The following is a 21,802-nucleotide window of genomic DNA, read 5'->3' on the forward strand; positions in this document are numbered from 1 at the left end:
TTACACTTGGGGCCTATTGTCAAAGGGCCCGTGCCCCGTGCTCCTGACAGGTTTATTCTAATTGCATCAGTTCCTCACACAAGCACCGTCGGCCTTTAATGAGTCTAACTGATGCCACAAGCCAGATCTAGAACCAAGTAACTATTTAGTGCAGTGCTCGAAGACCTATAAAACAGGTGAAGTCAATTAGACAAACGTCCGTGAGACCTTTCCACTGTCCCGTAGCTCGGGGCTCGTCCCAGGAGAGACAGGGCGGCAGCGTCACGCGTGACGTGACTCCGAGCAGCAGCAGCAGCAGCAGCAGCTGCAGTCGGTTGTTGAGCGGCTCTGATGCGTTTGTCAGCGGACACCGCCGCAAAAGGAGGAGGCGACCCGGCGCAGGTGAGACCCCACCACCGTCACCGTCATTCTCACCAGCAGCGCCGGCGGCTCGTTCCGCCGAACACTGGGCGCGTCCGCCCGCGTTCGCCGCCGCCAGGACTTGATGTTTGGACCCGGCGTCGCGAGGAGAGGAAGGGTTGGTTGTTTGCGCATTTATTTACGGGCGCGACGAGCCGCCCCGGGACGAAGACGCGGTAGTCGCGGAGGTGACGCGGTTTCATCACGGGGAACGGGAGCAGGACTTCTATGGGATGGGGTTTAGCATCGGGTTATGGGTTACGATGCGCTGCCGCAGCCCCGTGCGGACGAAGACTGAGCTAAGCTATACGGCGCAAATAGCGAGAGTAGCATGTGCAACAATGCGCCAAAACCTTTAGAATTAGCACTAACACATTATTAGTATTGAACAGAGTAAATTTAACCCCATTCTGTTCATACAAAATGTTGCGTTCCTATTAAACGACTAGACTATTTTCATAAAAATTACAAATAAGCACATGCATAATGAAATAAACGTATTCCACTGTGATTGCAGGTCTAATTAGGGCTTTGTTTCGACAATCTAAAGCGGAAGTCGGGGAGATTAAAGCAGCGAACCCGGCCCGTGACCGGGACCGGATGCTCCATAACGGGGGTTCGTTGCTTGTTGTAAGTGATAATATTTATTATTTTTGCTAAAGTATGTTTTAATGTGGGTATCTCTTGTTTCTTGCTGACAACACCTTGTGGGTATTTGACAATTTGGAAAACACCTCAGTGACACGAGTAGGATGTGGTGAGTGAAGGCAGAGCGGACGCGCTTCTCGCTGGGAGGGAGCGTTGGGTGTTGATTACCTGGTGCTCCCGGACACGTCTCATCCTCCTCCGGTGCCGCAGGTCTGTCTGGCAGGAAGCCGCCCTCTTGTTTTTGTCCGACGTACACGGTTGAGAATGTCCAACCTGCAGGTTGAATGCGGGAAAAAGGAAGACGGGCGAGTTAAAGAACGCTCAGCAGCTTTTGCTTGGAAATGACCTGGATTCATGATACAGTCGTTATGTGGAGATTATTATTCTAATAATGTTATTCAGCTTTTCCCTTTTATTCTCGTGACCTTTCATCAGCAGACTAAATGACCACACACCTGACTTTCTGCATTTCACATCACGACGCACGCAAACGCGACTTCACACACACCTGCTGACTCACCCCCGGGCCTCACCCCCGCCCCCTCCCTCCAGCGACACGCTGTTTGTTGAGGTCTGGACAAACAGGTCGCCCGACGCCGCAGCTGCTTTTTCGCCTGCTTGTTGTTGCGTGACGGGCGCCAGGTAAACGCGCGCGTGATCGTTCGGATCCGCCTCGTGCCGCGCCGTCGTCGGACAAACAGGCGGCGCGTGGGGGAACAGCTGTGTCATGTTTGAACAGAAGCACGCACACTCTCAGTGTTTCTTCGCTTCTATTCACGATTCGATAGTACAGTTGCAGAACACGCTTTGAGGCCAAACTCTGCATTCAGACTGTGACAAGCGTGTTCGACTGTCAGCTTTGAATTGATTGATTTGGATAAAATATTGGATGAACGATCAACATGATCAGATATGGGTGCTGTTGCTGCTACTAAATGGTTTCGCCTGTCTCCAGTTTAACACAGGTGAATGTGTTGGATCGGCCCCTCCACGGGTTGCCAGATAAGGACGGGTCCCAGTAGCTCCCACAGCCCGTCCTCTTCCTCCTCCTCCTCCTCTTCCTCAGCATGGACGACCCCCGCGGCTCCAGCAAGGCGACCGGCGGCCCGGACCACGCGGCGCCGCGCGTGCAGAGCGTGCGGCTGAAGAAGGAGATCTCGCTGCTCAACGGCGTCAGCCTGATCGTGGGGAACATGATCGGCTCCGGCATCTTCGTCTCCCCGAAGGGCGTGCTGCTCTACAGCGCCTCCTACGGCCTGTCGCTCGTCATATGGGTCCTCGGAGGCCTGTTCTCGGTGGTGGGGGCCCTCTGCTACGCCGAGCTCGGCACCACCATCAAGAAGTCGGGGGCGTCCTACGCGTACATCCTGGAGTCGTTCGGCGGCTTCGTGGCGTTCATTCGCCTGTGGACGTCGCTGCTGATCATCGAGCCCACGAGCCAGGCCGTCATCGCCATCACCTTCGCCAACTACCTGGTGCAGCCGCTCTTCCCCACGTGCGAGCCGCCGTACGCGGCGTCTAGACTGCTCGCCGCCGCCTGCGTGTGTGAGTAACGACTGGCTCCGTGACCTGCTGCTGCTGTCTTTTTATTTTATTTTATTTCTTTATTTTATTTTATTTTATTTTTTATTTTATTTTATTTTATTTTATTTTATTTTATTTTATTTTATTTTATTTTGAAACCGCCTCTCCCCCGCAGGCCTGCTGACGTTCATCAACTCCGCCTACGTGAAGTGGGGGACGCGCGTGCAGGACGTCTTCACCTACGCCAAGGTGGCGGCGCTCATCGTCATCATCGTCACCGGCGTCGCCCGGCTGTGCCAGGGTGAGTCGAGTCGGCGCGGCGGGGACCGGATGACGTCACGCCCCGCGTCACCATCACGGGCACCGTTCCCCTTCTCGTTTCTGCCTCCTTTGCAGGGTACACGGCCAACTTTGAATCCTCCTTCCAGGGCTCGTCCACGCGTCCGGGCGACATCGCGCTGGCGCTCTACTCGGCACTCTTCTCCTACTCTGGCTGGGACACGCTGAACTTTGTTACTGAGGAGATAAAGAACCCTGAAAGGTGGCGTGTGTGACACACACACACACACACACACACACACTTTAACCTGCCGTCCCGTCCTTCCAGGAACCTGCCTCTGGCCATCGCCATCTCCATGCCCATTGTCACCGTCATCTACATCCTCACCAACGTGGCCTATTACGCTGTCCTGGACGTCACCGCCATACTGGCCAGCGACGCCGTGGCCGTGGTGAGTGGACCATCCGTTAGTATGTACATGTAAGTAGGCACATGTGGCCTGTTCCTTCAGTAGTCTGAGATTACTGTGTGTGTGTGTGTGTGTGTGTGTGTGTGTGTGTCACTCAGACGTTTGCCGACCACACCCTCGGCGTGATGAGCTGGACCATTCCCATCGCCGTGGCCCTGTCCTGCTATGGAGGCCTCAACGCCTCCATCATAGCTGCGTCCAGGTAGAACCTACAGTGATTCATTCCGAGCAGTGGGAGTTTCCTTATCGGTGCGTCGTGTCCAGGCTGTTCTTCGTGGGCTCCCGTGAGGGTCACCTGCCCGACGCTCTGTCCATGATCCACATAGAGCGCTTCACTCCCATCCCGGCGCTGATCTTCAACGTACGAACGCACGCGCATCCATTACCTTACGTCGCACCGCCTCAGGTGTGCCCGCGGTCACGCGTGTGCTCTGTCTCTGTCCAGTGTGTGATGTCGCTGATCTACCTGACCGTGGAGGACGTCTTCCAGCTCATCAACTACTACAGCTTCAGCTACTGGTTCTTCATGGGCCTGTCCATCGCCGGGCAGATCTACCTGCGCTGGAAGCAGCCTGACAGGCCCAGACCCCTGAAGGTCGACCGACCCGCGCGCCTCCAGTCATTCACTCGCTGGGACGTTTAATGGGGCCAGTGAGCAGTACGTTTGTTGCAGTTTTCTGCTTTCTCCCCCCTTCAGCTGACGTTGCTGTACCCGGTGGTTTTCTGCCTGTGCACCGTGTTCCTGGTGGCGGTGCCTCTCTACAGCGACACGCTCAACTCTCTGATCGGCATCGCCATCGCCCTCTCTGGCGTCCCCGTCTATTTCCTGGGCATCTACTTGCCAGAGTCCAAGCGACCGCCCATCATCACCCGATTGCTCCGTGAGTTCGTCGCGCGGCGGTGGTTTACTTTTGAAGGCTCCGTCCGTCTGATCTGTCAAACTCAGCTTGTGTCTTGTTGTGTGTCTGATTGCAGGTTCTTTGACTTACTTCACGCAGTACACCTGCTTTTGTGTGCTGACAGAGAGCAGTAAAGGTGAATAGCATCCCACGGTCGCCCGGTCGTTACCCAGCAGTCTTTGCGGCATCGCCATGGGGACCAGAGGCGCTGATTCTGCTGAGAGACAGAAAACAAGCGAAAAGAAACACGTTACACTTTGTACTGTACACTGAAGCTCAGACTTCACCCACTTGTTTACAACAGATTTACTCTGGAAATTTAAAACAGGCGGGACTGATGTGTTGCGCACGATGGACCAGTTCAGTAAACTGTTTACCTCTAGTACATGTATTTCATTGCCACAGGGGCCTAAAGATATTGAGAGATGAATAGTAAAACTTCCTGAACTAATAACGATTTCTCTGCTGCTATTTTAAAGGAAGGAGGGACTCATCACTTTATGCTGTTGCATTCATGAACTTCTTGTGCCACTGTATGCAAATGTTTTGGTTTCCCTTTATTGCATTTGAACTCCTGTGAAGGGTGTTTACACTATGATTTGAATGCTTTCAGTCAAACCTTGTAAGAAGCCGAAGGCTTCATGAGTTTTGAATCTAGTGCTCCCTCCCGTTGCATTGATTAGTTTACACATTTACTCGTCCTTCACATGAGGGAGAACATGCACCTGCTGCTGCTGCCCCACAGAAACACTGCAGTGCCTAAAGGAAAGAATCTGTGCTAACCAGCTTCAGGCCTGCTGCAAAGAACACACCTGAACCCAGGTCTTTGTTTTGTTTTGATTTTGTACAGGACAAGCAATACATTTAAAAATATATATATACAAGATTGTTTTTTTTTCTGCACAATAAACACAAAATTTCAGACCAAGATGCTTTATTTTGAAAGATTGCCTTTTATACACATCTACATATTTACAAAAACAGTTTCATTAAACAGACATTCAGAACAGAATCAGAACTTCAAGCTGAGCCAAACTTATACCCCAAAAAAAAAAGACCACGCTTCCACATATGCAAAAAACTAACACACCGTTCTATGAACACACGCGCACACTATTCATGCACAAATGCAAACACCCTAGATTGCAAACACACGAGCCGAGACGTCTCACTAACAGAAGTGTTAACAGCACGAAGCATACAAGGCATAATCACGCTAATGTGCAACATTTCTAACACACACATCCACTTTGAACAAACACCCAGACACAAATTTCACTCCACCACACACACACAAAAAGACACTGGACCCTTCTGGAAATAACACCTACTCTTTCAGTCTGTGGAGCTGAGAGCATGGATGGATGGATGGATGAATGAATGAATGAATTAACTGCACCTTTACTGGTGGATGCTGCCCTCTGGTGGTGGACATGATTCATTTTTAAACTTTGTAAACATTAAAAATATACAACCAGATTACTGGTCATACACAGAACCAGATGCTTGTCACATAACTGTAGTCCTAGAACCTGATGGTGCAGTTATGTCAATTGCTACACTTTAAAGTGGGAGTTTTTTGTTATGCATTAAGTGCTATGCTCTTTTCCTCCTCTCTTCTCTACACAGAGGTCGACAGAGTGCGGTGCCATTTGCGGAGAAGGTGTTTGGGAAGAGCCACTAACAGGTTGTGTGTGTAACAGATAGATCAGTCAGAATCATAGTCCTCCCCCTCATCATCCTCATGGTTCAGGTCATTGAGAACATCTTTCTGGTAGCGCTCCCAGCTCCTCCGGCTGTACGAGTGTTCCTCCTCCCAGTAGCCTGTAAACATGTGGCAGAAATAATCGGCCAATCAGTGACAAGAAAACCTTTAAATTGATGTACAGGTAGGAACTTTATTATAAAACAGTGTTGAGTCTATAAATACAGTGGCATGCTTGTGTCTTGTAATAGATGTGTCAGTAGATTAAAACTAAACATATTGTCTGACCAGCCACCAAGGAGCTTCACAGGCATTAAGAATATACTATTTAAAACAGGTGTTTACTACATACCACCATAGCGCTCCTCCCGGTCACTGTCCGCATCACTTTCTTCATCAGGGTAGTCATTCCTCCAGTTGCCTTCCTCGTTTTCATCATCCTCATCTTCATACACCTCTTCTTCGTGAACCACAAGGTCAGGCACCTATCAAACAACACACATTTAGCCCCACGTCTGACTTCTCCAGATCTGTCATGGTTCAAATACAAGACCTGCTGTAGGTCTTTAATCTAATTATTAAAAAGCAGAGTTCAGGACTGGTCTCGTTTCCTCTGTCATTTGGAGTTTTAAGGGATTTGTACACATCACTGCAACCAGGCATTTAGCATTTTATATTATATTTGCGACATAAAGGCAACATACATGAAAAGGTAACAGAAAATGAAGCTATTCATAACCTCCATGGCTTTCAGTACCTACTCTTTTTACCCAAGTCTTCATTCACTCACTCCAATTTTCAGCACTCATTCATCTGTCCGTCCATCCATCCACACACACCAGTTCTCCCTCATCGGCGTAGGCTCTGACAGACAGAATGTCTTGAATCCAGCCTGGTGTGACCGTTTCTTGATAGTAGAGATCATAAACGTAGTCGTCATCCTGCTCCCGGTGTTCTTCCCCCAGTTTTTCTCCAGATATGCTCAGGCGCTCACGTAGCATCTTCATGTTGTTACACAGGATCACTTCTGGGTCCAAAGCGGACTATGAGTAGAAGGAAAAATAAATAAACTAATAAATCCATACTCAGCAATCAACTTATGCAACACAGGTAACTGATTTGCAAAAGAAAAAGTGTCATTTACCTTTCCAGACTTGTCCTGATCATCTAGATTCTCATGTACGAGATCAACCACCTGGACTTCACAGAGTCCCCAATGTTTGTCCTCCGCTTTCCCACTTTCCTCTGCATCCTCAGGAGCGTTTGTCTGAAGGTTTTGCTGCTCGGCTGGATTTGGTAAACCAGTGCGGTGACTAGACAGTATTCTGTAGCGCTCCTCTCGCCGGGTGCTCCACTTCGTGTTCCGTAGGTCCCCGATTATCCGCTGAGAGCTGGCAGCAGAGGGGCGCAGTGCGTGGGCCATCCTGGGTCGGGCCAAAGCCTGACGAACCTGCGTCTGAACCGGAGCATCCTGGTGACGGGATTAAACACATCAGAGTCTACAGAGTCTAGGTTTTTCTGATGTATGGAGGCTGTAGGAAACTCAAATGCACATTTATTTTGAGATTTTCTGAACGTAAAGACCCTGATTTACCAAAGACACAACGCTTTAAAGCTACTTAAAAAATACCGTATATTCATCAGGAGAGTTGATCGACCTGTATAACATGCAAGAAACTTGGAAAATCCCACGTTGAGTGTTCAGTACACGGCAACAAGGAAAATACGACCTTTTGTAATTTGGATGATGTCACATTTCTGGGCCTGTAAACACGTCACGGCTACGCTAACTCAAAATGAGCTAACGATAGCAAATGCTAGCCCGCTAACGGTGGCTAGCTGCTATGCTAACAACAACAAAAACTAGCGAACAGCGGCGAAATGGTTTCCCACGGTCGCGATCGCGTCAAGTGGTTTCATCTTTACCAAACTGTTCCGCATGTACCACCGCACTGGGTATTCGTCTTGTGCCACGAGCGACCTCCGAGCGTCGCGGAGGCGCGTTAGCCAGCGCGGCGGCTCCAGCAGCAGCAGCAGCAGCACGGGCCTCTCACCTGTGTCGCCACAGTCGCCACGAGTTTGAAAACAGAGTTTTCCACCTCGGCTTCATTGGGCTCCGGGACCGGCTCGCCCGAGCTCTGCGACGCTTCCGGCCGAATGCGTTTGCAGGCCAGCAGCAAAGCGTCGGCGGGATCGGTGCCCCGTTTTCTCTTGACTCGCAGAATCGTGGTGTTTGGATCCATATTGTCCCTCTGTCTCCTCTGTCTGGCACGCAGCACCGAAACGGAGAGGTCTCACTCCGCTTTTATTTCCGGGTACCACAGGCGTCAAATGACCGTCTGTCAACAATTTGTCCGTGACGGAAACCATCTTTAATGAAATTAATTTATGTTTTCAAGAATACTATATATGTATAATTACATTTCATACGTTCAATTTGTATTTATTAATTAAGTAACTAGCATAAATTAGAATTATTAATCTTTGTTGTCTGAATCAAAGCTAGAGGCACAGATCAATCAGGAGCCATCAGGTTCTACAGCTGCTGCTCCAGATGTGAATGGCAGCACTTTCATGTCCTGCTACTGTCCTTTAAAATAAGTCCATCATTTTTTGTTTGTTTTTATTACAACAAGCATTTTATTTGTACCATGTTTATTATAAGAATCCATCTTCATGAATCTACAACACTGTAGCTGGTGATGCTGCTAGTTATATGTTTTTGACAAAAATCAATGACCATCCTATGTGGTTCTGTCTGCTGGCACTAGTGTCCACATCCGGGAAAATACCTAATATAGGCAATAGACAACACTTGATTTAGCCGTGTTTATGCTGTGTTTGAGTTATTGAGACTAGTCATCATCATTTTCTGAGTGGAAGGGTCCTTGACTGAAGAGTTGTTGTCATCTCGAGATTTGCAGGTCTGAGCCACAGACCACAGGAATATAAATACACCTGTAAGAGACGAGACAGATTGTGAGAACGGTCTCTGTCAGAAAACCATAAAGCATCACAGACATTTTGTGTGATGATGTTGAACACACTGACCCTGCAGGGAGTTTAATACAGTGAATATGTAAATCCCAGCAAGGGAGACGTAGGTTGTTGCTGTTAAACCCCAGGGCAAGCCCAGCACAAAGCTGAGTCCCACCACGGTGGCGCAGTCCTTCCATAACGTTGTCCCTTTCTCTTTGTGTGTTTTATTCCAGCCTCCGTAGGCTCTTCTCAGCCCCCAGAGCTTAAACACAACAACTCCAAGCATGCAGGAATTACACAGTATCACCAGGGAGGGGAAGCCCACCACAGTGATGTAGCTGACGACATTAAGCTTCTGCGGGAACTGGCTGCTCATCCAGCACCTGTAGGTTTTAAGAAACAAACAAAACAGGAAACAGGAGAACTCACTTTAAATTGCAAAGCATCAATGTACAGTACACATGTGCTTGTACATGTATAAACATAGCTGGGAATCCTAGGAATTCTAAACTTGACAAGAAATTGTGATTTCTTACATTGTTAAGTTGTGATTGGTGTCAGTCAGTCCAAGTTTGTATTTGCCATAAACGCCTGAAAATCCACAGACTGCGGCAATCAGTGTTGGAAAACCTGCAGAAAGACACAAAATGAACGCACTGGTCTAAATCCACAGATCTAATTTGATCCAGAGGTCTTTAAAATCTTTAATACATAATATGTTTATTATGGTGTCTGTGCTGCATGCTTGGTTTTCCTGACTATATACAGATACTGTAACAAGAACTGAATCTAAAGACAGTACATGTCAGATGAAGTTGCTCCACTCAAGGGCACTTTATGACAGCCAGGCCTCACTCACCCCATCCCACCAGGCTGAGTTTGAGCAGATATCTCCTGACATAGATGTTAAAGACGCGGACGAGGAGAAGGTACAGGTGGAATCCCTCCAGGGCCATCCAGGTGATGGAGGCCAGCAGGGACCAGTGCAAGAACAGGCCGAACGCCTGACACACCTTGTCCTCGTCCTCATCCAGACGCACCCAGAAGCTGCACAGCAGGAAGCTAAGGTGGAGGCAGAGCAGCGCTACCGTTAGCTGCAGATGCACACCGATGGCCTTCTCCGGCCGCTTGCGCCTGAAAGATGAACAGAACGCAGGTATATCATCAACACAACCAACTACAATACTTAATATTTAGCCCCTGAACACACACCGATCACCTGTAATGCTCAGATACAAGCCTCCTGCTCAGTTATTTTGGGAGGATTTTAGCACACTGACTTGAGACATTTCCTGATTCTATTTCTCTGCCATCAGTTTTGTTTTTAATGCTTAAGAGGAAGTAAATAATGTGACTTGTTATCAAACCTCTCCAGAAGGCAGAAGTGCTTCTACAGTACCTGTTAGGTTTCACTTACAGACAGTTGCATGAACTCTTTTTTCTCATCTCAGTTGGATATATACTTTTACACTTTTTAAACAGTACTTTTAGCTGACACTAGAATCACGACACCCCTAAATCCACTCCATTTCATCAGCTGCATTTTATCTTCCCTCTTTCAGATGAAGCATACGAACTTTATTCTTAACAATCTATAAAAGTTTGCAGTATGACACAATATACATATGCTGAAAATAAAACAGCTTGAAAAATAGCTGTTAACATGAACCTCTTTAAACATATAAATAACATTTCTCTTTAAACAGTGTGTGCAGTTGTAGGTCAGGGGTCACGTAACCCGGTCCCTGAGAGCCACTGCTTGTTTCCTGCAACCGTCTATGCAAAATTGACCTGTAGAGTGGACACAGCCAAACAAAAGAACTCACTGTAGACATATATAGATGATCAGGGTGATGATTGTGAGGAAGGCGGAAAGTGCTGATCCAATGTAGCTTAAGTAGCTAAGGTATGTAGCATTATGCTTATCCAGCTTTATTGAAGGGTTCTGGAACAAAAAAGAAAGCAAGGAAAGTTCAAACTCAAGGCACAGCAGGAGGTATGCATTGGTTTCAATCTGTACACGACCCTGCTGTTCTATGTGCATTTTCATTCTTTTCCTATTTTTAGGCATTTTCAGTTTATGTAAAACCAAGAATAATGGCTTAATACTGCATATCTAGACTAGAGTTTTATGTCCACCTTTGTTGGCAAACTTCAAAGTATTGTGTATATAATTACTAAATAAATGTACTGTTATTTGTCATGTCTTAGGATAGTGATCTGAAGTAAACACATCTAAATGTTCAACTTCCGTGAGATAGAGATTGATGCACGTAGACACTGCTCTGACACAACTTTACTCAGTCTCTCTCTCTCTCGCTCTCTCTCTCTCTTTCAAATCATCAGCCAGTTTTGAGGAAGCTACACCAGTTTCGAAGCTTGCACTAGGAAGGACCTTGTTTGGTAAAATAGCACCACTTGGCTGCTGCCAACTATCATTTTAGTATTGGATTAATTAAACTGTCCTTGATGCTGATCTTTTCTGAGAAATGATTATTCTGATTAGTACTAACTATAACTTCGGTTTCTGACTGGATGTGTGTTTGCATGTGACTGATCAAGAGATACTGAGCCTCGAAGCTGCTCTGACAATCTGCCTTTCATGTAGAACAATGTTCTGTAGGGGGTTTATTTTTTACCACAAGAACTGCAAAGAAGCTCAGGTGGTTGCAGCTGCAAAGAAATCCTGTTCCCACGTAACTGGTGTTACAGCCCTCTGTGCTCCAATAACCTAAAGAGCACAAATGATGTAAAGGCTTATTGTACTTAATGATTTGAATTAGTTTACAGCAAAATGATTACAGAATTTGCAGCTCACCTGTCCCGTTGATTGGGTCTGACTCATGCCAAAACACACAAGTTCCATTTTTCACCTGAAACAAATTCAAAATAACATCACAGACAGAAGAAAGGAGATCTTTTGGCAAATGTTGGTAGAGTTAGTTGTGTCTTTTACCTGACTGCTACTTTTGAAAGTTAACGTGATGGGATGGTCGAGGTTTCTGAGAGTGTAGTTGACTGTCTTGACTGCCAGGACTAAGTTATTCATAACAGACCCGTCCACACGAGGAGGCTGGTTTATTTTACGTAAGGACCTCCTTTGCGCGAGCTGTAACCACAGGACGTGTCAGCGTCGGGTTCAAGTAACGTGAGAACAACAACATTATCCATTCAGTAAATGTTCACCGTACACAGAGGCCGGATACACATGTGGAGAGCTCAAATGAAAAATGAATGAAGAAGAAATGGAACAAATGCAAATGTAATGCAACAGAATCTAGAGCTACTCAACAGGTTTTTGTGAGTTTCAGCCAGTCAACGCTGTATCTCCTCAGTTACTGACCTTGAAGTGCTCGCTGCTGATGGTAGTGACCACCACCATTACATTTCTCCGCGCTCTGCCTCTCCTGAACACTGTTGATGGAATGTGAACGTGGTGTCCAGAAGGCTCCTCCACATTGATCTACAAGCCCCAAAAGTAGATACAAGGAACACATTTTGAATATGAAGCTGTAGGAAAACTATTAACTGTTGGGATTTATACAGTGTACAAGTGTAAGATTGTATACACTGTACTGTATGTAGTATGTGAATGACGTCAATAGAAAAATGTATATATGTGCTAAAGAACAATGTGAGACAAGCGCTGTCAACTACTCTAATTATGATCTCACCGATTGAGACGAGTTCCCCCAATTGGACCCCTCATGCATTCTTGGTTGGCAATTTGCGCTTTGCTCCTCAAAGCACCTAAAGACACATTTGAAACAGCCATGAACTCATACAGTGGATCGTACTATCAGCTGCACAAACAAGACATTTGTTCCTGGTCGTATACAGTAATAGTACAGTAACGTAACACCAGGTGATCGGTAATGCATTGAAGACGAATGAACACAAAGTTCTGCTTCTGAGTGGCGGACACTGAAAGTTGACAGTCTACAAATAAATTGTTCTTGACGAGAGCAACATGTCACGTCAAGGGATCAGGTCACAGCCATCTCATTACAAAATAATAAGAGACAGAAAACTAATTTTAAAACTGTAACATGTATTTATTGTATAAGTTACCTGATCCAGGTAATATTTCCCTTGCGGCACATTTTGGGGACATTTTCACAGTAGACAGGGTCTGACACAGAAAAGTAGAGTGAAGAAATAAACACACATCACACAGCTGAGTTGGATACAATCTATACAATGTACAAAGTGTACTTTTGGTCCAGAGGATGGTATGAGGCATTGGTTCTGCCGTAACCATTTAATCACCACGAGTTTAAAATAACTGGGGGTTTTCGTGTTGCATAAGTGCTTGGGTAAATGTTCCTCACTGTGGGTGACCTGACCTTCCCTTCCTCCTTGTCAAACAGGTCAAAAGCTCGATACGTTAACAAAAAAAAATCCTATTCATCACACAATCACACATCTGAAACTACAACAAACAGGTTAAAAAACTCACCGGCAGCTCGGATTGTTGAAAACCTGATGAGTGCGATGAGGAGAAGAGTAACAGGCAGCATTTCTGTTCCACAGACGCTCATATGATGTGACAGTCGCTCACACACTGTCGTTGTCTGCCTGTGTTTGTGCGTGAGCAGAGAGTTTCACATCTGCATCACATGGTAATGTCGGGCGGGGGTGCAGGGTAGACAGGAAGTGACAGATTTCTTTCGAAGTTGCAGTTCACTAGTTTCTCTAATTTTTAAGAAAAATGTTTTATCTTTTTTTTTTTTACATCTCAAATAAAATAGAAAAACTATTTATTTAAAATAATGCTATATTGTATATACTTGTATATGAGAAAGAAATGAGTGAGGTAATATTGGTGAGTACTGAAACAACACTACATTTAAGGGTAATTGTTATGTAAAATAAAATCTAGAGTGAAATAGTGCCGTAGCTACTTTTACTCCAATAGTTGACCTGACCACTGGTTGTTATATCGGTCTCCCCCAGTTGTCGTCTCACACTTCACACACCAACCTTTCTATATTTAATAGGTGACGTAAAAACAGTGACAGCAATTTCAGCTTTTGATGTAAAACTTGTGGCTTGGCACTAGTAATAAATAAATAATATATGTAAACGAGGCCAGCTGTATATAAGCCACTATATATATACCACATATATATATATATATATATATTACTTATATTTATATAATATATTATATTATATTTATATATTTACTTATTTTAAAAGTATAATAACAAATAATAATAGCTATACACTATATTGCACTGATCTAGGTAATCAAGACAAAGTAGAAGGTAAATTCATAGTGTCTGATATATTTACATGTTATCTACTTAACTAGCAAGTTTACTATTTTGATCACAAAGCAAAGGATGAAGCATCATGACAGTGGCTTAGCAAAAGTGGAAGGGAGACATTTGACACGTCTGCTGACAAGTTGTGCAATCCCCTCTGTTTCCTTGCAGTCAGTTAAAGTGGTGTCTGCAACAAAGAAAAACCACCTGCTTTGATTGTGTGACAGGAAACTGCGTGACAGTAGATCATATGTAAACAGAGGTCTCTACATAAACAAACATTTTAATCAAACACTCAATAAAGGCTTCAAATCAAAGAGGAAAAACTGCAGTAGATGAGTCTGTGTTGATTTAAAAAATAACTTGTGATGATTCTATATATTCTAATTCTTCTGCTGAAGGAAGAACATGTGTTTACATACAGCCACCTATTGTGTTCACCTGGGTTAAAGTAAGTAAGTAAATAAGGAAAGGTTAAAATAAGCAAAGCTTCAAGGCTGATTTGTGAATCAAGTCCATTTCTGACAGCTCTTATGTCAACAAGCAGTTAGAATGAGTGGATGTCTGGGCAGATTCTATTACTGAGCAATTAGTTTTCGACTCGGCTTTATCATCCAGACTAATGGCAGGATGGAGATTCTAATTAGTTTTGGTGTCTAAGGTCTTCGCAGGAGATGAAGTCATCCTGTCCTCCATGTATTTCTTCCTCTGCTTCTGGGCTGACAGACAGATCCATAGGAAGATAAGGAAGCCTTGATAAAGGGACACATGCTGGGTTACAAGATGAACGGATGGATGTCGTTGTAAACTAAACAAACATTACACATTACATTCATGTGGTCAAAAAGTGACAGAACACCTTGTAAGGAGTTGAAAATGCAGAAAAGGTAGAGGACAGGATAGTTGACGTATCCTGAGCCCAGGAAGGCCAGACCCCAGGTGGTTCCCATCAGGCAGGTGAGACCCATCACAGTGAAGGCACTAGTGCAGGAGACCCTGAACCTCTCTGAGGAAGTCCCAGACTTTCCTCCAGCAGCTGCTCCACGCTTCAAGTTGCTCCTATACGCCTGTTTCATTTTACATATGCTGGAGGCCACTGTGACCAGGATGCCAGTGTTGAAGATGAATATTAGGGTGAAATACACCAGGTTCACAGAGTAGAAGAAGGTGTCGTCTGTGATCCAGCAGCTGTGGGACAGGAAGGAGATGGGGAAGAATGTGGTTTCAAAATATTAATGTCTTAAATATTAAGTGAAACTTTACTACACTTACTCTACTGCGACGTTCACATCATAACAGGCTGTAATAGGAGACCTACAATTTGTTGACATCAACAACATCACCATCATCTGATTTATCTCATCAACTCTAAATTGAATGACCTGAACTTTTATACTGCTCTTTGCTCTGTCTTCTGCCATCACTATGCTTTTATTTTTTTAAATGTTACTTATATTCAAAATTGCTTGGCACAAGGCCACCTTCACCCGTTGAGGAGCTAATTTGAATCACGTGAGTCTGTTAATACTGAACATGAATCTCTTTTGAAAAGGAATTTCGAACGCACTCACATAGCGTTAGTTTGGTTAGTGTCAGCCATGGTCATTTCTGTAACACCGTAAAACTGTTTCATGTCCTTCACTGATAAGGAGACGGCCACAATCACTCCAGGGACCCCTGAAAGACACAGTAAACAATAGAGACACCACGTCTGCTGCTGCTGATAGACTAAACTACACATAATTATGCCATCATGTCAAAATGTTTCAAAATCATGATACCATGAAATATGTTGAAAACATGCATCTGAAAAACTGTCATTTTTCTAGCTAGTTTCAATGGAACAGAAGCTGAGTGTGTTTTGTCATAAAAGGTTACTTTCATGACAAAACTAAAACATATACTTAGAAGTTCCTCAAATTCTTTTCAACTTTAACCACAATGACCTGGCTGTTCATTGCTCTCTGACACACACCACAGTGCTGCAGGAAGTACTCACCCCAGCCAACGAGAGACAGTTTGACCAAGTAGTGTTTGTAGTAGGTGTTAAACACCTTGATCAACAGTAGGTACAGGTGAAGCGCCTCAATAGCCATCCAGGTGAAAGAGCAGAGCAGGGAGTAATGGATGAGAACAGCAATGAGCACACACACCCAGCCTGGCTCCATCGTGGCCCCCCACTCGCTCAGCAGGAAGGTCACGTTGAGCAGGAACAAGGCCCCGCTCAAACATACGTGAATGAAGATTGAATAATCCCTTGACTGGTGTCTGAGAACAGAGCATCGGGACATACAGTAGGGCTGTTAATGGACACGGTAAATGGACGGCTCTTACAAAATACTGATTTCTTGTTGTCATTCGCACGCTGATGAAAGCAGAGGTGGGGGGACGTTTTTTTTTTCATCTGAAACTTGAACAAGTAGCTAGAAGGGGCACGAACCGAAGCATTGAACCCACCACAGAGTCGTTCAGACACTAAAGCCACAGAATATCAACATGGTACTACCACTGTACCCACCGGGTGAAGACGTACATCACGACGGACAAAGCAGTGAAGAAAGCAGACAGGCCGCAGCCTATGTAACTGATGTATGATAGTATTATCCAGTGGATCTCTGCAATTGGGTCTCGTATCTGCAGAAAAGACAGTTTGACGGTTAACAGTCAGCAATTTAGAGGTCAACTTTGATGCTGTGTCCCTTTAAGTGAGGGATACCAGCAATAACAAGCACACAGATGTTGAACAGGGATAATTTCATTTGTATTCATAGTTAGCAGATCGTTAGGAGCCTCACCAATAAGACAGCAAAGGGTGTTGAGTGGTTGCACCTACAGGTGATCTCACTGTTTTTAGAGAAGTCAGTGCTGTCAGTCTCACAGCCATTTGTTTTCCAGGTCAAGTCTGAAACATACAAAAAAACCTTTTATGCCCATTTATGGATAATACAAATGGATTTATTGATAATGTTGTCCTCAGTTGTGAAGTCACCATGATTTTCTATCCATGCTGTTATATAGTAATTGCTCTCACCTTTCTCATGAAAATAGTGACACATTAGCCTGGTCTCATTCTGTAGAAAATACAGAACTACATTGTTAGATGTCCTATGCAACTTTTCTTTGACCAGCTGTCGCAAACACACTTACATCCATAGCTCCGTCTGTATCGACCCTAAAACGCATTTTGATGGGCGGAACGAGATTCTGAAATGGGTGTTCGTCTAGTGGTTCTATCCTCAGGATCGCTGATGAGATCTCTTCATTTCTAAACTAGTGGAAGGAAACATATTGCAGATCAGCCAACGTGCACGTGGCACGATCTGTAAATACTTTGCTCGCAAATGATGAGGGGATGAGGTTGAATAAACAGAGTAGGGTTTACTTGGTAGGGGCTGTGCTGCAAGTAGTTGACCAAACTGATGACCCTCTTCTCCTCGGGGATGGAGCTCAGTGCATGTGTTGGCAGCCATACTTTAGGGATACGTGAAGGATTCTGAGGCAAGAGCTGAGGAGGATACAGGAAGATGATGAAGTGAAATGCCTGCCCAGATGTGCACCCCCCCAACACACAGCTCCATTACCTGTGGCACTTCCTTCTGGATACTGCCTGTGGTTGGTACAGAGCTGAGTTCACCCTCACTGATGCTCAACACGTTTAGAGCTAGAAAATTCAGATTGTAGTTTATGGTGTCCCCAGGCTTGGGTTGAGAGGTTCCCATGATCTCATGGATCATACTTTTTTCCACTCTGTAACAAGAACTAGTTAGAAGATTTGGAAGAACGTCAACCTCGACCGACGCTGACACTGTCCCTTTCTGTCTTTTAAAGGACAACAGATAAGCGTTTGGTATTTGAGCCTGCTTGTTATATCGCCACCTGCTGGGTAATTGGGGTAATCCAGTGGGTCGCCATCTAGTGTTTAGGTGGCTATAGAAAGTAATAAGGCATTAACAAGAAGAAATACAGCAAGGAAACATAAGGGAATATAGAATTGTTTGATTGAATGTTTGCTTTCAGTCTGCTCATGGTACAAAGCTGACTGGAAGCTTGCAGAGTATTTGTCAGTCTTCTTATTTGAGTTCAACAGTGATTCTGTATCGGAAAATTAGAAGAACATGCACTAACGTGACCAGTACATGTTACTGCCACTATATGACCAGAAGGTCAGGCAGCTGCAGCCCTTACGTTATAAAGGCTTCCTTGATGTCAAGGTCCTTGTTGAAGAGGTCTGGACATGACGCCCTTACATTGAAGAGTTGCATCATTTCCTTCTGGTCATCGCTGTTACAATGCAGTGATTTAATCATCGTCAGGATGGTCGTCTTGTTGCATAGGAAAATGGTGCAGTTGGTATCTAGCGAGAAAGGAAGGTGAGCTACTGTAACATTGACTGTATGTACTGTACTGTACTCATCAGTATATTTTAAAGACAGAGTATTTACTATTTTTTAAGTGATAGTCAATCTTGTCACCGGAATTTTTAACATCAGCCTCTATGCAATCAACCGATTCGTTGAGCTTCTTTATGAACGTGCACTGAAAGTGGCAGGCCAGTCCTGTGATGTCGCACGTCATGTAATCTTTATGTTCGAGAACCTCCACATTTGATGCAGTGACATTGATGGCACTGTTTGAAAAACTGAAACAAACTGAATACAGAAACACATCATGAGAAAGAAACACTTACATTAAGGATGATGAAGACTAACACCGTACCGTGTATATATATATATATATATATATAAGTGTGTGTGTGTGTGTGTGTTACACATATTGGCCTGTAGGTGGAGTGCAACTTACAGTTTAGCACAGAAGTTTAGACAGCTTTTTCATAACGTCTGCTAAAACAAGACTTTATGTATGTTCCATGCAGACACATCCACGGTAGTTACATTACAGAGAGGTCATTATTGGGCGTTTCTTCCCATAATGTGGTAGGATACTTTCAGTTACAAATGTAAATAGAATACTTCAGTGTCTGTTCACAGCTGCTTTACAGGTGAGGCTTTTACATCCTGGAACAGTATGATTTGAGTTGACTAAGAGAGGTAACTTATGAACTTTAGTTGTTGATTTCAATGACATATTTTGGGTCTGCAAAACGATGCTGAGAATCAATGCATAAAATACAGTAAGTTGTTAAATACAGCATAACTAATTATTGTGATGGTGAATTGGAGCATCCACAATATAATGCAAAGACACTGCAACTTTCATTTTTAATAATTTACTGTAGCTGGATATATACAGTATGTTGTTTTAGCAGCAACATCATCCATCATGTTTGGCCAGTCGCTTCACAAAAACATATGTACTGACCAAAAATATAGGAGCAGCTCATGGTTTCATGTAGACTGGACACACAGCTGCGACTACAGTTGCAGTAAAACTGATGTTGAAAGAACTGATGTGCTGCGGTTAGCTCGGCTCATGGCAAGTTGTAAAAAATGGAGGGCAGAGTTTAAACTAAGCCAGAGGAGCTGTGTCATAACATCTGCTCATATGTATTGGGTGAATGACTTTCATACCTGTATCTGTTTCAGCCAGTGATCCCGGCAGCAACAGTAACAGTAATAAGGGGACCATCATTCTCTGAGCTTGTGACTGATAAAATAAAAGGCAAACACATTTTAGTGTGAAGATGATCTTTGTCTTATGTCAGAAAACCAAATCCAAACAAACACAATACAAATGCTGTACTGATGACAGACATTCCTCTCTTCACATGACCAAGTTTTTTAGGTTGGATGGAATTAAATGATGATTAGGTAAAATATACAATATAAATTCGGTTACGTGTAACAATAGAACGACTATCCAACAAACAACTTGTTTTCTACCATTTTTACAGTAAAAGGAAATAATTAGAACAATCCCATTCTTACACTAATGGAACAGTACTGTTAGGTGGTAACATATGTCACACTTACCTGTGAGATGAACAGGAAGTGAACAGCACTGAACCGTGAAGTCTGGTTATGACTGCGAGGCTCAGAAACGTACAATCAGGCTTCTGTACAGTCAGCTGGGGGTATTTGTTTTATGCAAACAACATGACTGCAGTTAATATTCTGTATGAAAACAGGTGTCACAGTCTAAGTTCCACTGCTCTCACTGAACTAATCCTGAACTAATATATATATATATATATATATATATATATATATATATATATATATATATATATATATATATATATATATATATATATATATATATATATATATATATATATATATATATATATATATATATATATATATATATATATGTGAGCGTGTGAGCGAGACATCGACTCGCTGATCCACACCACCAGGATTTACAGCTCGGACATCGGGATGTCATTCGGACTCGAGAAATGTGGGAGGATGGTGACAAAGAGAGGCAAGGTAATCCACACAGAAGGGGTCTCACTCCCAGAAGGAACAATAGCAGACATTGAGGACAATTACAAGTACCTTGGAATACCACAGGCAAACGGCAACCTTGAACAGGCAACAAGGAATGCGGCAACAGCCAAATACCTCCAACGAGTAAGGCAAGTCCTAAGAAGCCAGCTCAATGGCAAGAACAAATCCCGGGCAATAAACAGCTACGCTCTGCCAGTGATCAGATACCCTGCGGGAATAATAAGGTGGCCAAAGGAAGAGATACAGACCACAGATGTTAAGACACGAAAGCTCCTCACCATGCATGGAGGGTTCCACCCCAAATCCAGCACCCTGAGACTGTACGCTAGCCGCAAGGAAGGAGGCCGAGGACTAGTGAGCGTGAGAGCCACTATCCAGGATGAAACATCCAAGATCCATAAGTACATCAAGGATAAGGCCCCGACAGATGACGTGCTGAGTGAATGTCTCAGGCAGTGGAGAACAGAGGATGAGATGCTGGAAGAGGGACCATCATGGGAGGACAAGCCCTTGCACGGGATGTACCACCGGAACATAACTGAAGTGGCTGATCTCAACAAATCCTACCAAGGCTTGAAAGGGCTGGGCTGAAGGACAGCACAGAGGCACTCATCCTGGCTGCACAGGAGCAGGCCCTGAGCACCAGAGCCATAGAGGCCCAGATCTACCACACCAGACAAGACCCAAGGTGTAGACTGTGCAAAGAGGCCCCAGAGACGGTCCAGCACATAACTGCAGGGTGTAAGATGCTGGCAGGCAAAGCATACATGGAACGCCACAACCAAGTGGCTGGCATAGTATACAGGAACATCTGCGCGGAGTATGGACTGGAAACCCCAAGGTCAAAGTGGGAAACACCTCCCAAGGTAGTAGAGAACGAGCGAGCCAAGATCCTGTGGGACTTCCAGATCCAGACTGACAGAATGGTAATGGCGAACCAACCAGACATTGTGGTGGTGGATAAAGAGCAGAGGAAAGCCGTAGTGGTGGATGTGGCAATACCAAGCGATGGCAACATCAGGAAAAAGGAACATGAGAAACTAGAGAAATTATATATATATATATATATATATATATATATATATATATATATATATATATATATATATATATATATATATATATATATATATATACGTCCCTGGGTCTCGGCTGTCCCTTCCTGGCTGGGGGTTGTGGGGGTGGTGGGATAGGTAGCAGAGCCAGTCGGGAACCTGGC

The 21,802-nt window shown here is 44.6% G+C and overlaps 4 protein-coding genes across 8 annotated transcripts; 1 reads left to right on the plus strand and 3 right to left on the minus strand.

The window, feature by feature from the left end:
- Positions 1-154: 154 nt before the first annotated feature.
- slc7a6 (solute carrier family 7 member 6) lies at positions 155-5,141 on the plus strand. 5 transcript variants are annotated; one of them, XM_029144009.3, is made up of 11 exons: positions 155-381; positions 917-1,029; positions 2,003-2,592; positions 2,747-2,872; positions 2,968-3,112; positions 3,179-3,302; positions 3,419-3,522; positions 3,585-3,681; positions 3,766-3,915; positions 4,018-4,201; positions 4,296-5,141. In XM_029144009.3, the coding sequence occupies exons 3-11, from the start codon at positions 2,115-2,117 to the stop codon at positions 4,361-4,363; spliced, it is 1,476 nt and encodes a 491-aa protein (XP_028999842.1). In that variant the 5' UTR covers positions 155-381; positions 917-1,029; positions 2,003-2,114; the 3' UTR covers positions 4,364-5,141. The 5 variants fall into 5 exon arrangements, with proteins under 5 accessions (XP_028999842.1, XP_028999843.1, XP_028999846.1 ...); XM_029144013.3 differs by lacking the exon at positions 155-381 and adding an exon at positions 389-517; XM_029144010.3 differs by lacking the exon at positions 917-1,029.
- On the minus strand, positions 5,137-8,215 carry slc7a6os (solute carrier family 7 member 6 opposite strand). The gene is made up of 5 exons (XM_029144015.3): positions 7,979-8,215; positions 7,069-7,395; positions 6,764-6,967; positions 6,277-6,409; positions 5,137-6,043 (listed from the first exon to the last, which is right to left on the minus strand). The coding sequence occupies exons 1-5, from the start codon at positions 8,165-8,167 to the stop codon at positions 5,928-5,930; spliced, it is 969 nt and encodes a 322-aa protein (XP_028999848.1). The 5' UTR covers positions 8,168-8,215; the 3' UTR covers positions 5,137-5,927.
- Positions 8,216-8,273: 58 nt separating this feature from the next.
- LOC114852010 (adhesion G-protein coupled receptor G1-like) lies at positions 8,274-13,640 on the minus strand. The gene is made up of 12 exons (XM_029144008.3): positions 13,363-13,640; positions 12,975-13,035; positions 12,578-12,653; positions 12,247-12,366; positions 11,860-12,012; positions 11,722-11,776; positions 11,543-11,634; positions 10,730-10,848; positions 9,763-10,037; positions 9,440-9,533; positions 8,976-9,286; positions 8,274-8,882 (listed from the first exon to the last, which is right to left on the minus strand). Exons 1-12 carry the CDS (start codon positions 13,442-13,444, stop codon positions 8,755-8,757), a joined length of 1,566 nt encoding a protein of 521 aa, XP_028999841.1. The 5' UTR covers positions 13,445-13,640; the 3' UTR covers positions 8,274-8,754.
- A 538-nt stretch (positions 13,641-14,178) lies between these two features.
- Positions 14,179-20,234, minus strand: LOC114852298 (adhesion G-protein coupled receptor G4). Its single transcript, XM_029144617.3, has 13 exons — positions 19,702-20,234; positions 18,616-18,822; positions 18,359-18,527; positions 17,755-17,920; positions 17,556-17,678; positions 17,321-17,443; positions 17,205-17,244; positions 16,969-17,075; positions 16,692-16,807; positions 16,173-16,441; positions 15,745-15,850; positions 15,033-15,361; positions 14,179-14,925 (listed from the first exon to the last, which is right to left on the minus strand). Exons 1-13 carry the CDS (start codon positions 19,760-19,762, stop codon positions 14,813-14,815), a joined length of 1,929 nt encoding a protein of 642 aa, XP_029000450.1. The 5' UTR covers positions 19,763-20,234; the 3' UTR covers positions 14,179-14,812.
- Between the last annotated feature and the right edge of the window lie 1,568 nt (positions 20,235-21,802).

This window comes from Betta splendens, chromosome 3 (assembly GCF_900634795.4).
Source record: "Betta splendens chromosome 3, fBetSpl5.4, whole genome shotgun sequence".
Classification (NCBI taxonomy): domain Eukaryota; kingdom Metazoa; phylum Chordata; class Actinopteri; order Anabantiformes; family Osphronemidae; genus Betta; species Betta splendens.